The sequence below is a fragment of the Hibiscus syriacus genome, unplaced genomic scaffold, assembly GCF_006381635.1.
Source record: "Hibiscus syriacus cultivar Baekdansim isolate YM2019G1 unplaced genomic scaffold, ASM638163v2 tig00110372_pilon, whole genome shotgun sequence".
NCBI lineage: Eukaryota > Viridiplantae > Streptophyta > Magnoliopsida > Malvales > Malvaceae > Hibiscus > Hibiscus syriacus.
In genome coordinates, this window is record NW_024062709.1 from 1,194,301 (window position 1) to 1,210,007 (window position 15,707).

At 35.5% G+C, this 15,707-nt stretch overlaps 1 protein-coding gene and 1 pseudogene across 1 annotated transcript; both read right to left on the reverse strand.

The window, feature by feature from the left end:
- Window positions 1-17: 17 nt before the first annotated feature.
- Window positions 18-2,324, reverse strand: LOC120121465 (heat stress transcription factor A-1e-like). The gene is made up of 2 exons (XM_039140817.1): window positions 1,871-2,324; window positions 18-1,240 (listed from the first exon to the last, which is right to left on the reverse strand). Exons 1-2 carry the CDS (start codon window positions 2,105-2,107, stop codon window positions 155-157), a joined length of 1,323 nt encoding a protein of 440 aa, XP_038996748.1. The 5' UTR covers window positions 2,108-2,324; the 3' UTR covers window positions 18-154.
- A 903-nt stretch (window positions 2,325-3,227) lies between these two features.
- On the reverse strand, window positions 3,228-14,411 carry LOC120121382 (annotated as a pseudogene).
- Window positions 14,412-15,707: the final 1,296 nt, after the last annotated feature.

Genomic DNA, 15,707 nt, shown 5'->3' on the forward strand with positions numbered 1-15,707 from the left:
ATGTAAAATAACTACGCTTTTAACAACAAAAATCTCTCTTTGAAAATAAAATAATAAAAACATTTTTTGCCGGTATTACACATCATATCGGGGGAATAGTCGGTTAAAAGATTCACCTCATAAAAGCAAGAAATATATGTATAATTTTTTGACATTACCCCATCATGCTATTTGATATAAGAAGGCCCATTTGCTCAGAAATATGATCCATAGGCTCATCTACCGAATACCCATTTGAACAATTTTCCAGGGAGATAGCGTTAATTTCATCTGCGTGACCCGTGAGTGGACTTCTTGTAAGAAACTGATCCCAGAAAACATCATTAATTGCTGGAAGCTCAGGGCTTCCATCAAGCATGGTGTCCATATCATGGTCAGCCGGCATTGTACCGTTCAAGACAGCCGACACTGGATCAAGATACTCTGCATTCATGCCCTCAGGCCTTACAGTGTTATCAGGATACTCACTGGTCTTAGAAATTTGATCCACCTTAGGATACTCACATATTAAATGAGCGGCAGTTACTGCTCGCAAATAAGATTGCCTAGAAGATGGTGGGACTTTGGAAAGAGTCGTACCCGAAATCTGACTGGAGGAGCACCTGCTGTCTAATGCACTGGAAGGTGGAACGCCATCAGTCATCAAAGCACCAGGTTCCGGCCAAGGCAATGTGTTCATCTGCAACGAATGATGCAGCATTGTCTTTGCTGCCTCATTAAGCAAAGGCTGGAACTTCACAATCTGCCCATTTGGAGATATGGCACCATTTTCACAAGTTAAATTTTCTTCATCCTGCCTACAGAGTCTCCTCTTCTTGTTTGCTCCAGTCAGGTGGCCGTTGCCTTCATTTTGCTGCTCTACAAGCTGGTTTAAGAAACCTGGATTTTGCATCGCCTTAGCAAGGAAAGACATCATTTGCTGCTGTCTCTGCTCCATCAAATGTATGCGCTGGCCAAAAGCTTGTAACTGATTATCTGTGGCTTGCTGTTGCTGCCTTAACCTAACAAGCTCCTGCATCAGAATATTCTTGCCTCTCTTAAGTGCTTCAACCTCCTCTCCGAGCCCAAACTTCCCTACCTCAACGCTAGCTCCAACTGACAAACTCTGAACTTGAGGTTGCTGAATACAGTGAACATTAGCGGGTTTCCGCCTGCTGATAGTTGTCAAGAGATGTTTCTGACCTCTTAGGAATCCCTCATTAGCAAATTCCCAACGGTTAGCGTCAACTTTCCTAAAACCCTATAGGAAAAAAATAGGAAAATCAAAGACTATTAATTTGCAAAACCGAGTATAGCAAGCCCACACACGACTAAAGCAGGATTGAAGTTCAATATGTAATTGAATCACATATCATCTGCTCCGTTGATCCCCGCTGCCTGCCTGACCACAATCAATTAGTAATTACAAGAACATACTTAAACCTGCAGATAACAAACACAATTGCAATTTGATGAGTTCTTCAGTTCAAGAAAAAGAAAATATGTCATCTGCAACAGCTAAAAACTATACAAATATCCAAGTCTGAAAAGCAAAAACCAAGATTTGGGTTATTTAACATAACTAATCAAAATTAATATCACCATTCAATCAACCCCGTATTCCTTTTAATTCGTCTTACAACATAAATATGCATAAAATCATGACCCAACAGCCATATGTTTTCTGAAAACTCCCTTCAGGCTTCCGCTCCACCAACTGAAGATTATTCACAGTAAACCTCAGTCATATCAATTTTTTAGAAGCAATATTAAAGCCCTAAACCCTAAAACTCCCATAAAGCTAAGGTCTAATTAGCCTTCACAAGTATAAAACAGTGCAAGTTGCAACATTAAACAGAAAAATTAAGTAGAAAACCGAAGAAATACCCACATAAGTATTAAGCTGTCTGATGAAGCTAGAGAAGTTATTGTGCTTAAAATACTTGGGCAAGAGGTCCCTTTCAAGCTCCGGCACTTTCCAGACAACGAAGCTGTTGTTATCACTACTCCACGATACGAGCGAGTCGGTCGATGGGTCATCCACCACGTCGAAGGTTTTGCTCAGAAATGGAGACACCGTATAACAGTTGGCAGCGGCGGACCCATTCAGAGCTGTTAGTGAATCCATTCGGTTTTGAATAATTGAAAGAGAGAGAGATAGAGAGGGTATCGGAAAATACTGGTGTTGGGATCAGATTATCAGGGGACCTTCCTAAACCTAGATTGTTTGAGGGAGAGGAAACGACGGTAATTTGTTGGGTGAAGTAGGTAAAAAGGATAGGTCGAAAGAGAAGTTAATGGGAAAGGAAAGGTCAGTAGGTTCCTTTGATTTGATTGTTTCAGTGGCAAAGCTAACCACGAAAAAGACACGGTGACTTACTTGGCCACATAAATAGAATCTAGATTAAATTATGTATTTAAATTTTTAAATTTTTAAAATTATATCTATTTTATTTCATTTTAATATCTAATCGTTAATAATTTAACTCATTTAGTACTTAAACTATCAGTTTAAGCTTATTTTAGTAACTATACTTTTAATCTTTTTAAAATTTAATGTTAAATTTTAAACGATAATATTAAAGTGAAATAAAAACTAAAAATTTTAACGATATGATACTAAAATAAAACAAAAACTAAAATTTCTTTAAATTTTAAAATAAACATATTAATATGTATTAAAATTTACATAATTTGGCATATGAATGATCGCTTCACTTTTAAAATGTTTGTAATTACTGCTTTGCCGTTTGCCCTGTATTAAAATTTACATCATCAGAACTGATCATTTTCATTTTAACTATCGGTGCTTTGCACTCATATATTAGTTTTTTTTAATAATTTAGAGTCCTTCAATAAAAATAAATTTATTAGTAAAAAATTAAATATATTAATTTTATAAAGTTTGTTTATAATTTGCATAAAATTAAAATATTAATGAAAGAGTAAAAATAATAATTTAAATTATTAAAAATTTTCATCACATTAATTTTAAAAGTAAGCTCCAGTCCCGTATACACGCCCCTGTTGAAAATCAAATTGATATTTCAATTCATTCAAGCAAAGAATGAAGACAAGTAATAAAAGTAATGGGAATGCCCGCTGAATAGAACTTGAAATCAGATGGAAATAAGATCAATCATATTTTCAAAAAAAATTTATCATTTTTCCTTTTGAAAATCAACATTGCAGCAAAAATGGAAATTTCGTATATTTTATAGACGTATCTATAACCAAGGTTTAGTCAACAACAAACAAAATCTTAACTGCATTTCCCCCTACTCAGATGATTTGCCAAACTCTTACTGTATGGATGTGCATGCAGATGAGAAAAGAGGATCCAACTTACATCCAGTTACGCCCGCAATGGCACGGCCGTATTACTTGCATGAACTGAGCTATCCTTGACCCTCTTACATGAGCGACAAGTGTCACCAGATTTGCGTGATTTCCTCTTTCTTGCTGAGGCCTTCGACTTCGGTCCTTCAGAAACTTGTTTTTGATCTTCTTCAGCATTATCTGTTAAAAGCGCATCATCCGTGTTTTTCCTGGAATGTGATGAAGACTTGGTCTTCAAATCATCCTGAGTCACGGGTTCAATAACGGACATTCGAGTGACAGTGTAGTCCAAGAGAAATGTGCTTCTTATAAGCCTGTCTATCCTGCTGAAATGTCTCTGAGAATATGGGATAAGACCCTCAAGCAGTTCACTGATGCCTTTAATCTGCAACATAGTTTGTTCAAGCGCTCAATTCAGTGGGTATAAAAACTATTATATCAAACAAAAATAAACACTTAAACATCAATGAGCCTGGATGAAAACCCTGAATGCGATGCTTCTTACATTTTCAAATAACATTTTGCTTCTAGGACCGTAAAGCGCATTTAGATACAATAATATTGAAAATTTAGGAAGAGATCGGGCATTAAAATTCAACTTCAATAATAAAGGACAAATGGGGCTATTAATATCAAGTAGCTATTGCTAAAGAATACCTCGATAATCACTTTTGGAGGAAGAATGTTGAAAGCTCGAAAAATAACAGATTGGGCAACATGACACAGCTTTGGCTTTGTATTCCATTCTCGTATATACCCAAAAAGTAGAAGAAATTCTTCTTTGCCAAGGGCATGAAGAGCCTTGTCTATATGATCCCCAGCTTCTCTCATCCTATTTAGCATTCTTATGAGAAAATGTTGTGTAGGACTAAGGAATCACTTATATGACTAGGTATTACTAACCTGCAGAGCTCAGAAAACAACTCGAAAAGTTTATGAGGCCTCCGGAGCTCCAAAGCAAATTGTATTGCCTTTGTGTACTCGGCATCTAACACTGCATTTTCTAATTCTTTCCCTCTCAAAACCCCTTCTTCCTGCGTCGGAATGGAAAAACAAAGTCAAAATTTTTGCTACTAATACATAATTTACACAACAATAATTCCACCACGATTTTCTCTTAACATATCCAAGGGCCTATACTAAATTTGTCAAATTATACGTTCCATTATCTCCAAGAGGAAACAATATCAAAGTACAAAAGTATAGATGACATACCTCTTTACGGAAAGCTTCCTCTTTCTCTGCAGCAGTTGCATCATACCACAGATTGATCACTGCATCACTAACACCTGTTGCTAACATTTCTGTCTTTTTCCCAACAGCCAATGCCCAAACCTGCAGAGCAAATTTTATCATAAAAATTTAAAAGCATTAATGCCACATAGCTTCACCTTCCTCCATGTGCGAGTGAAGCTCTTAAAAATCTTTTCATCTTCCTCCATGCACAGCAAGTAAAGATATATGCACGTACCCAAACATTAAAATAAACAAATAATAATTCAAAACCTTGTCCTCATGCTGATCATAGGTAGCAATGCATTCATTTGTTTTGATTGTCCACAGCTTAACCAACCCATCAGCACCTGAATGGTGAATCACATGCTTAATGTCACCAAAATGCTAAAATGGAAGAAATCTAATGAGTGAAGAGAAAGAAGAAATTACCGCATGAAACAAACTGGGTTCCACATGTAAGAAATGATGCTTTTAATACACTTGATGTATGCCCTTCAAATGTTTTTATGCATGAACCATCGGCTATTGCCCATATCTTTACAATCTTGTCACCTGATGCCGTTATGACACATTGATCAACAAGTGAAAACTCTACACACCAGATACCTCGTTTATGCCCTGTAAATTTAACCACAAGTACCAGTTCTGGAAGCCTCCAAACACAAGCAGTACGATCCTGATTGCCAAACAAACACATTTTAAACCTTTAAATGTATCTTTGGAATCATTAAAGGATGCCTCAAAGATAATATATGTAGTTTCAGTCTCCACTAATAAAAGAAAATCAATAAGGCCATAACAGAATAGGAGGCTGACTGAGATGCATTGCCTACTAACCTGAGAACCACTACACACTAGACTGTCATTTGGTGCAACAGCCAGAGAATTTATGTCTTTATCATGCGCTGCTACAACTGCCTTTGCTTTTGAATTAATAGGTTGTTCAATGTCAACTGAGAGTCCATCAAAGTTCCAAACCTTAATGGTACGATCGCTGAAGAATATGGTACATGTGTGAGAATAGAAAACCATTATCATGCAAAAGAAAGAAAAAGAGAATAAAATCAGTAAGTTGCAAACTTGGCAACGGTTTGCAACCATAAATTCTTAAATCACAAGTTCTTAGAAAAGAAAAATATAAAGATATCACAGAAGCACTCAAGTAGTTTATATATATATATATTTTTCCGTTATGTTTTCTGTTCTACTTTAGTTAAGGGTACTAAATATGTTTATATTTATTTGGTCATATAACTAGGATGTGCTCTTTTTTTAATGAGTTTGAATGGCTAGGATTAGAAGGGGCTTATTTGCATCCAACAGCTATGATTAAAAGCTCCCATACTTTTGTTTCCTTTTTTTGTTTCTACTTCCAAACAACATAAGGTTATCAGCACAAAATAAAAACATGGAGAAAACAATAATACTTTAAAGTACCAAATCTAAAACAACCACTCCACAGGTTCTAAGGAAACATGACCCCATCATGTAGCATAACTTACAAAAAACAAGGTCCAAGATGCATCGTGAACTCATTTCTCTATTGTCTTTTAAGAATACCCCAATCTCTAAGTTAAAACATGATTTAATGTCATGCTGCCAACCAAAAGAGGCTGACAATTTTGAAGACATAATGCCCAGTGTATCTTAAGTCAACTACAACCCAAAACCTAATTACATTTGTCAAGGAGAACAATAAGCACTTTTAGGTTACATAAGAGATGGTTAAATCTTAGCACTTCACTCCTGCCACAAACACAGAACGAGAACAATCAGGCAATTAAGCATCATGTTGTTTGACTAACTCATAAGAAAGTTTAGAAGCGATCATAACAGAGAGTGCACAGCACATGTAATAAAATTAGATTGCAACCAAACAGACAAGATTCTGAAAATAAGTGCTCACCTACTGCCACTAACAAAAAAAATCTTGGCGCTTCTTGGAAAAAGCAACAGCTCCAACCGCTCCCATGTGACCTATGCCAATTCCTATGCAACATCGTCTTTCTGATTCCCACAACCTTAACTAAAAATGTAGATGAAGAAAATAAAGATGCATGTTCTATGAGAATGTTTGTGGCAAAAGAGACCACACCATGCACCATGCAAAAATACTTAGCATCGTCAGGCTCAGCCATCCCCCCTAACACGGCTCAACTCTTAGTAGCAAAGCATATATATATATATATATATATATGATGGATAGAGAAGGAAAACATACGCTATTGTCCTTTCTCCCTGTTAGAATAAGCCTTCTGTTATCAGAAATAGATGTATCATGGCAAAGAATAGTATCGGTATGACCGGCCAACACGTAGGAACATGACATGGAGGAAAGGTCATACACTCGAACCTGCATATGTGTTAATCGATACATATTAGACAATTACATCTTCATCCACATAAATCGTAAGTGCAGAAAAACATACACATGCACACACATCAAGGGTCTGTAAACTCAAACAAGGCACACAGAAAGCCTCTTCAAGGAGAACACATTAATAAAATCAATCCAGACAAGAAACTACCGCAGAAATCTATCAAATATAATTGGGTAAAACAACATGAAAAGGGCCAACAAGGAGCACAATTCAATCCAAAATTGAAATCAAGATAACAATTGGATCATTGAACATCAAAATAAGTAATCTCTATGTAGTACAATGTCCAAATGCACCATCAACAAGCTTTACTAAGTCACCTGTTCAAGATTAGTAGCAACAGCTAGATAATGTTCCTCATCATCAAGAAACTTCATATCCACAATCTAATCATTGAAACCCACAAGCCTTTTGGTCAATTTTAAAGACCACTTTTCATCCAGATGCTCTGCTGGAGAATAGAAGAGAAACTGCTGATCAGCTGTCACACAAAGTAATCCTTGATCCAAGGGTAGCATAGTTGCACTTATGAAACCCCTTGTAGAATCTTCATCCATGTCTGAGCTAACAGTAACATCTGAGGACTCCTGCTCGTACAAGCAAATTGCTCTGTCAAAGTAAATGACAAAATAAAATATATTTAGTATATATCAATGCAAAGACATGTATCTTCATGGAGGAGAACAACAAAGCGGCCTCCAAATTATTCAAAATAAATTTAGTAAAAGATGCCACTTTATTACTCTTCAATGAAGGAAACAAATAGATTTATTTTGTATATGTAAAAGTGAAGATGTGTATCCTCGGATGGATGACAAAAAAATCCCGGAGGGAAATCTATATCATCAAACTTGAATCTTAAAGAAGAAATTACAATAAGAATTCCATGTTATTACCCTTCAGAGGTCCAGACGTGTACAATTCTGTAGGAATTATAGAAATATATGATTATGTAAATATCCTTTAATTAAGGGATTCTGTAAATATTCTACAATCCCTTATTTTAAGGGATCATATCTCCTAAGATTAGTATTTTTCCTTTCTTAGAGTTTCCTACTTTAGAGAGATGATTTGTATATAAATATGTAATCTGTCCTATTGAAAAGAATAAGAAATTACAGAGAATTACTCTGATTTCTACATGGTATCAGCTTAGGTTACAGTTTCTTTCCAACCTAGATGATGTCCACAACTTCTTCTCCTACTCCGGAGATCACTTCAAACCCAGAAATTTTTTTGGTTCTGCTGCTCAATCAGAAGGTAATCTGGTCATGAAAGAACCAGAAGGTAAACCTCATGCTACAGTTTTTTTCTCCTCCCAGTCGTCTCCTAATTGGATCCTCGATTCTGGTGCTATGGATCATATGACTGGTAATAAGGATTTGTTTTGCAATTTTTTTCCAAACTTTGGTAAAGCTGTCAAAGTTGATGGTTCTTTGTGCAAAATAGAAGGACATGTCACTGTTATTCTCAATGACCAGATTGTACTTAAAAATGTCCTCTTCGTACCAAATCTGGCTTGCAATCTCGTTTCCGTTAGTAAACTTTCCACCGACTTGCACTGCTCTGCAATTTTTAATGATATTGATTGTACTTTGCAGGCACTGAACTCGAAGAAGATGATTGGTAAGGCCAGCTTGCAGAATGGTCTCTACATTCTTCCTGCCTCTACTAAAACCGAAATCTCGAAATCTTTCACCGCTTTAGAAAAAGTTGATAATGTTATGTTATGGCACTATCGTTTAGGTCATCCTAGTTTTCACTATCTTGCAAAAGTTTTTCCTGCTCTATTCATTCATAAAAGGCCAAATTCTTTTTCTTGCAAAGTTTGCTCTCTTGCCAAACATACTAAATCAACTTATTCTCCTTCTACATATAAGTCTTCTCACCCTTTTGCTTTGATCCACAGTGATATTTGGGGTCCTTCTCGGGTGAAGAATGATGATAATTGTAAGTGGTTTATCACTTTCATTGATGATCACAGTAGGATAACTTGGACTTATTTGCTAAAAGATAAATCTGAAACTGCTGGTGTTTTTACCCAATTTTATAACATGGTTCTCACTCAATTTGGGTCTAAAATTCAGCTCTTTAAATCTGATAATGGCAGTGAATTTTTTGCTAAGTCTTTGGGTGCGTTTTTCAGGGAAAATTGAATAGTTCAGATTAGTTCTTGTGTTGACACCCCACAACAAAACGGTATTGCCGAAAGAAAAAATAAACACCTCCTTGAAGTTGCTCGTTCTCTTCTATTTACCACTAATGTTCCAAAATATTTGTGGGGAGAAGCCTTATTAACTGCCACATATTTAATCAATCGAATGCCTAGTAAGGTTTTACAATTTCAAACAACTCAATCTATATTTTTGCAATACTTTCCCCATTTTAAACCTATCTCCTCCATTCTTCCACTTAAAATATTTGGTTGTACTGTTTTTATCCAAAACATTGCTCCTAATAAATCCAAGTTAGATCCTAAATCATTAAAGTGTGTACTGGTTGGGTATTCTTCACTTAAGAAGGGTTATAAATGCTATCCTCCTCCTTCAAAACGATTTTTTTACCACTATGGATATAACATTTTATGAGCAGGATCCCTATTTCACTTAGGCTAAAATTCAGGGGGAGACATGGAAGGATTTTCAGCCATATCAGGTATCTTCTCCTACTCTTCATTCTCAACCTTCAGAATTGTCACCAATTTTGTCCTTACCTACAGATTTGTCACCTGTAACTACTCCCATTGATCCATCGGTAGTATCTATCACTACTTCACCCATACCCACTTTAAATACCCTTCCTGAAAATACACCTACTCTCATTCAAAATATTCCACAAACAACACCAATCAAACAACTCCGTTTCTATACAAGGAAAAGAAAACATATTTCTGAGGCTGTTTTGCAATCTGATGCTTGCCGAGAATTAGATTTGGGTCCAGCTGCCGAAATAGAAGAAGAAATCAATAAGTCCACTTCCCCTACTCTAGATGACTTCCCTATTGCTATTAGAAAAGGGGTTAGACAGTGCACCAAGCATCCTATTGATAAATTTGTTGGTTATAATTCATTGATACCGTCTTTTCAAGCATTTACAGCAAACTTGGATAAAGAACAGGTTCCCACAAGCATAGCTGAAGCTATAAAGAATTCAAAATGGAGAAGGGTTGTTGAAGAGGAAATTTGTGCACTGGAGAAAAATGCTACTTGGACTGTTACGAACCTTCCTCAAGGAAAAAAGGTTGTTGGTTGTAAATTGATCTTTACTGTAAAGTATAACTCAAATGTTAGCATCCAACGATACAAAGCGAGACTAGTGGTCAGAGGCTTTACACAAACATATGGGATAGATTTCACAGAAACTTTTGCACCTATGGCGAAGTTGAATACTGTTCGAGTACTCCTAAGTTTGGCTGTAAATTGCGATTGGAAATTACACCAACTTGATGTAAAAAACGCTTTTCTTAATGGCAAGCTAGAAGAAGAAGTCTATATGAAGTTGCCACCTGGCTTAAAGTCTATTGAAGGAAGTAACAAGGTGTGCAAGCTCAACAAGTCTCTATACGGGTTAAAACAATCACCCAGAGCTTGGTTCGAGAGGTTCACTAAAGTCATCTTAAAAAAAGACTACAAGCAATCCCTCGCCGATCACACTCTTTTCATCAAGATAACTTCTACAAATAAGAAAGCTATCCTTATTGTGTACGTGGATGACATAATTCTTACCGGAGATGATGAAGAAGAGATTTGTAATTTGAAGAAGTTGTTAAATAAGGAATTTGAAACCAAAGACTTGGGAAAGCTAAGGTATTTCCTAGGAATAGAGGTGGCAAGGTCAAAAGAAGGACTTGTGATCAACCAAAGAAAATATGTACTTGATTTACTCAAAGAAACTGGTTTTCTTGGTTGTAAGCCGAATGATACACCAATGGAGGCAAGCTTGAAATTTAACAAAGAAGATGAGTCCTTGGTAGAGAAAGAGAAATTTCAAAGATTAGTTGTGAAACTAATTTATTTATCCTTAACAAGGCCAGATATAGCATTTCTGTAAATGTGATAAGTCAACACATGACTAATCCTACTGAAGAGCATATGGCAGCAGCAAATAGAATTCTCAAGTACTTGAAGAAAACTCCAGGACACGGTTTAATGTTTAAGAAAACACAAAACAGAACTTTTAAGATCTTTACATATTCTAGTTGGGCCGAAGACCTTACTGAAAGGAGATCCACTAGTGGCTACTGCACCTTTGTTTGGGGAAACCTTACAACTTGGAGAAGTAAGAAACAATCTGTCGTTTCAAGAAGTAGTGCTGAAGCTGAATTCAGAGCACTAGCATTGGGAATATGAGAAGGAATTTGGCTACTTAAACTACTGAAAGAACTTGTCACTAATCAAGAGGATAACTTTGAAGTTTTGTGTGATAATCAATATGCTATTCAAATTGCCAAGAACCCAGTTCAACATGATCGGACAAAGCATGTTGAGATTGATAGGCATTTTATTGTTGATCAAGTTAACAAAAAAACAACCATACTTTCATACATTCCTTCAGAAGAACAAGTTGCAGACATTCTTACTAAGGCTTTGCCAAAGCCTGTTTTCAATAAATTCCTATTCAAGCTGGGATTATACAATGTATATTCTCCAGCTTGAGGGGGAATGTAGAAATTATAGAAATATATGATTATGTAAATATCCTTTAATTAAGTGATTCTGTAAATATTCTACAATCCCTTATTTTAAGGGTCATATCTCCTAGGATTAATATTTTTCTTATCTTAGAGTTTCCTAATTTAGAGAGATGATTTGTATATAAATATGTAATTTGTCCTATTGAAAAGAATAAGAAATTACAGAGAATTACTCTGATTTCTAAAATTCCACGATCACCACTGTGATAAAATAAATTCCAATTGACCCACTTTTTTCTTTCCACTTTGCTGAAGGAATTCACCCAGAGATGAGGCAAAATGACTCCCAGAATAAATTATACACACAGCTTCAAGCACCTCATATGTTGGGACTATACTCTTGCACTTATAGTCATGAAGGTCCCACAAATTTACAACCTGAGATGACAAAGAAATGCTTTCTGGTTGACAATTTGATACAATTGATTGCTGAACTTTTTTTAGATTACAAGAAACAAGGATCTATAGACACCAGTCAAACATAACATAAAGCAGAGCACCCAAGAATGTAGGCAAATATTAACACAAATCTCTAGAAGTACAAAGCACTAGCAAGATACTCCAAAATATTGAAAACTAGTGAACAATCATACAGAAGAAGAAACCAGATACAGTTAGAGATACAATTGAAGGGATAAAAATATAGAAGAAACAATAACCACAAGTTAAAATAACCTAAAAGGAGAACAAGTAGAGTTTCCCAAAAAGCATTAATTCTGTCAAAAATAGGATTACCACTTACAGTCAATTCCAACTGTTTAAAAATTGTAGTGCCCCTACGGCCTTACCTTATCTCTTCCGGCGCTTAGTAACGTCCATCCATCTTCAGACACTGCCACAGAAGAAACTACTAAGAAATGTTTTTCTAATACTGCAACACACTTCTTGACTAGAAGATCCCAGACTCGAACAGTAGTCTACAGAAACAAGGAAAAGGATCAGACAAAATTGCATTTACAGGGAAAAATAAAGCAAGCAATTACTAGTGTAAGGGTTAAAATTTAAAAAAAATAAAGACTAAATAGGCGGAGTTGGAACTTACAAGGCTTTTATTTATATCAGGATGAAACATAATACTAGTCACAACACCTTTATGACCTTTGAAGTAATGAGTACAGAAACCACCATAAACATCCCAAACAAGAACTTTCCTATCAGCTCCTGCAGTTGCAAGCAACCCACCAGATCCATGGCAAGCCATACCCATTATAGGACCATCATGGCCCTACTCAGAGGTAAATATTAAAATAAAAAATAAGGCCAAAAGCTCCGCCAAGTTTGTGAACATAACATTAAATATACATTAACAACAACAAAAAACATATATGTCATACATCTAGCAAGCACTTCGACTTTTTCCCCTCAATGCAAAATCAGCAATTTGGATCATAAAATGCCATTGTACCCTAATTAAAGACCTATCCTATGTTAAGCTCAGTTAAAATTGAAGTCCATTTTGATGTACGATTCTTCTTTACTTGAAATTGAAGTTGGTTATGAGACCCACTGACTTGAACTTTATACAAGTCATTATAATAATAAATGCTTCATATTAACATTGACACAATAATATATGTACTTAATAAGTCATGCGATTTATAAAAAGAAATCATTACAGTAAGTAATACTTCACCCTGTTGTTACTTTTGCTACTAATTTCTTTCAGGTGCAGTTTAATTGAACTAATTTAAAAAAACATATTTCTATTTACTTCATCTAAGCAAAAAAAATGCTACCTTATGTTCCTAACAAAATTACAATAGTAAATTTTGGTTATTCAAAAACATAATTTGCTTTAACATCAAAAACCACTTTTTGGGTTCATAGTTATATAATCAAAGAACAAGTTCAACATCCTCATAACATTACTTGAGGGAGAAAAATAAAGACGTAAAGGCTGACCTTCCAAGAGCGTAGGCATTTGAAAGTATCCAAGTCCCAGACCTTAATTTGTCTACTATGTCCAGCAGAGAATAAAAGCTTATCATTGGGACTTAAAGCCAGTGCTGTGATGGTACCTGACTCGGCCTCAATGGTAGATTTCGTTGAGGCGTTTGATGAATCCACAATCTTTATGGATTCGCCGCATGCACAACCAAGGAAAGAGCCATCAGAAGAGACCACAAAAGGCCCACCACTATAAAACTGTTGCAGCGATTGAGAGCATCGATAGTTCCTTTTTAATGTCACTGACGCCATTTTTCCCTGAAAGAACAGAAAAGAGATATGTTGAATTTTTTTTTTGGCATTGGGGGTTTTGCCTGTAAGGTTTTTGGTTTTAGTTGTATCGGCTCTAATTGAAATCTCTGTTTAGCAAGCTAAACAGTCAAAGACACGAGGAGGCGAAACAAAGCCAACTTTGATTCCCATAAATAAATCCAAACTTTTGCGAACAAGAAAACCCATACTTTCATAAGCAACTTGTTGCAATCAATTGAAAAATAACTCAAAAAAGGAAGAAAGGCAACAACAACAAAAAAAACGAAAACATTCTGCCAATGCAAAGCAGCATCCAACCAAAAATTTATAATAATAATTTCTTCAAAAATTAGAAAAATTAATAACAATAAATAGAATTGATTGTAAAGGAAAACTTACAATGATTTAACTCAGCTGTAGGCCGGAAAGAGCAAGGAAACAAAACAAACCAAGTTTGCCTTTGCCTCGAGCTGTCAGCTTACCGTGGGTGCAGGAAGCAAGCCAAGGATCTAAGAGAGGCGTGGATGTTAAAGCGGAGGCTAGACGGGGGGACGCCGGCAACGGAAGGGTTTAGTTTACTTTGGTTTTAGGGTTTAAGTTGTTTTTAGGAATGGCAGAACGCCCGTTTATATAATATCCGGTTAAATTCAGATCAGATCGGGTTTAAATAATATTCGTCGGGTTGAGTATCGGGGTAAAATTTAGGGATTTTTTTAGGTTCGTGTTCGGGGATGAGGCAAGGTATCCCGCCCCGATTATATATATTTATATATATATATATATATATAATATTTTTTATTTTTATATTAATTATTAAAGTAAAATTTGGTTGATTTATTGATAAATTTCTCAACGTAGGGAGCTACCAAAGAAAGTGACAAAAGTGACACGACGATTTTGGATATTTTTTTGACTTAATATTACGTATACATCTTCGTTGTATGATTTCAATATCGGAACAAGTTTGTATTTAATTGTGTATGTGTTTTATTTTGGAATTTAGATAATTATTTAGAATTGGGTCTGAATTTATGACTGTAGTTTGAATTGTAAATTATGTAGACTAATTTTCTAGTTTTTTGTGATCGTTTTTTTATTTTTATGAAAACTACGGCTGCTAGGTTTTTCTCAAGATCGGGTTCAGGTACAATATTTCGGGTCGGATTCAGGGACAGGGTAAAAAAATCCCCAACGGGACGCCCCCGATAAAAAATCCGACGGGGAATTAGGCGAGGACGGGGACGAAGATTCATTTCGAGGACGGGGAGCAAAACCCGCCCAGAACCCGCCCGTTGCCATTTGTAGTTCTTTTCTATTATCTAGCAATGATTTTATTTACTTGGTCAAATTTTATTCTTAGTGCTTATACTATACATAAGCTATAAATATAATTGATATACTTTATTTATTCATTTTTAACTCTTACACTTTTTTCTAGGTTTTTCATTTTTTTTCTTATAAGTTTGCCAGCTACAAAATTAATCTTAATGTTGGTCGTTGAATGTCGATATTTCTTTTTTTTATCTATTTTCTATTTTTCTATTTTTTTATATTGCATTTTAATATTTTTTGTTTTTCAATTTTTAATCACTATGCATTTATGACACGATATTATTTGTGTTTGTGGCACGTTTTTCTCTGACTTTTGGCACGTTATCGATCTTCTCTATCAACCATTTAGATGTTTTTTTAACTTTTTTAAGGTTGGATTTAACATCGCTTCGGCTGATCAATATGACACTTATTTATTATCTTATTGATCTACCTTACTTTGGACCCTCGTATGAATTTGGATATGTAATTTGTGTTCAGAGATAGTTTTCTCTTAACGCTCGACTCTGATTCACGATTTTCAGTAGTCTTTCAATTACTTGATCCCC

What these genes read in the sequence shown, in the direction of transcription:
- LOC120121465 (XM_039140817.1), bottom strand. Translation starts at nt 2,107, where the DNA reads ATGGATTCACTAACAGCTCTGAATGGGTCCGCCGCTGCCAACTGTTAT. An exon ending in TCAGACAGCTTAATACTTAT is followed by an intron (nt 1,241 to 1,870) that starts GTGGGTATTTCT and finishes TTTTTCCTATAG; the next exon opens with GGTTTTAGGAAAGTTGACGC.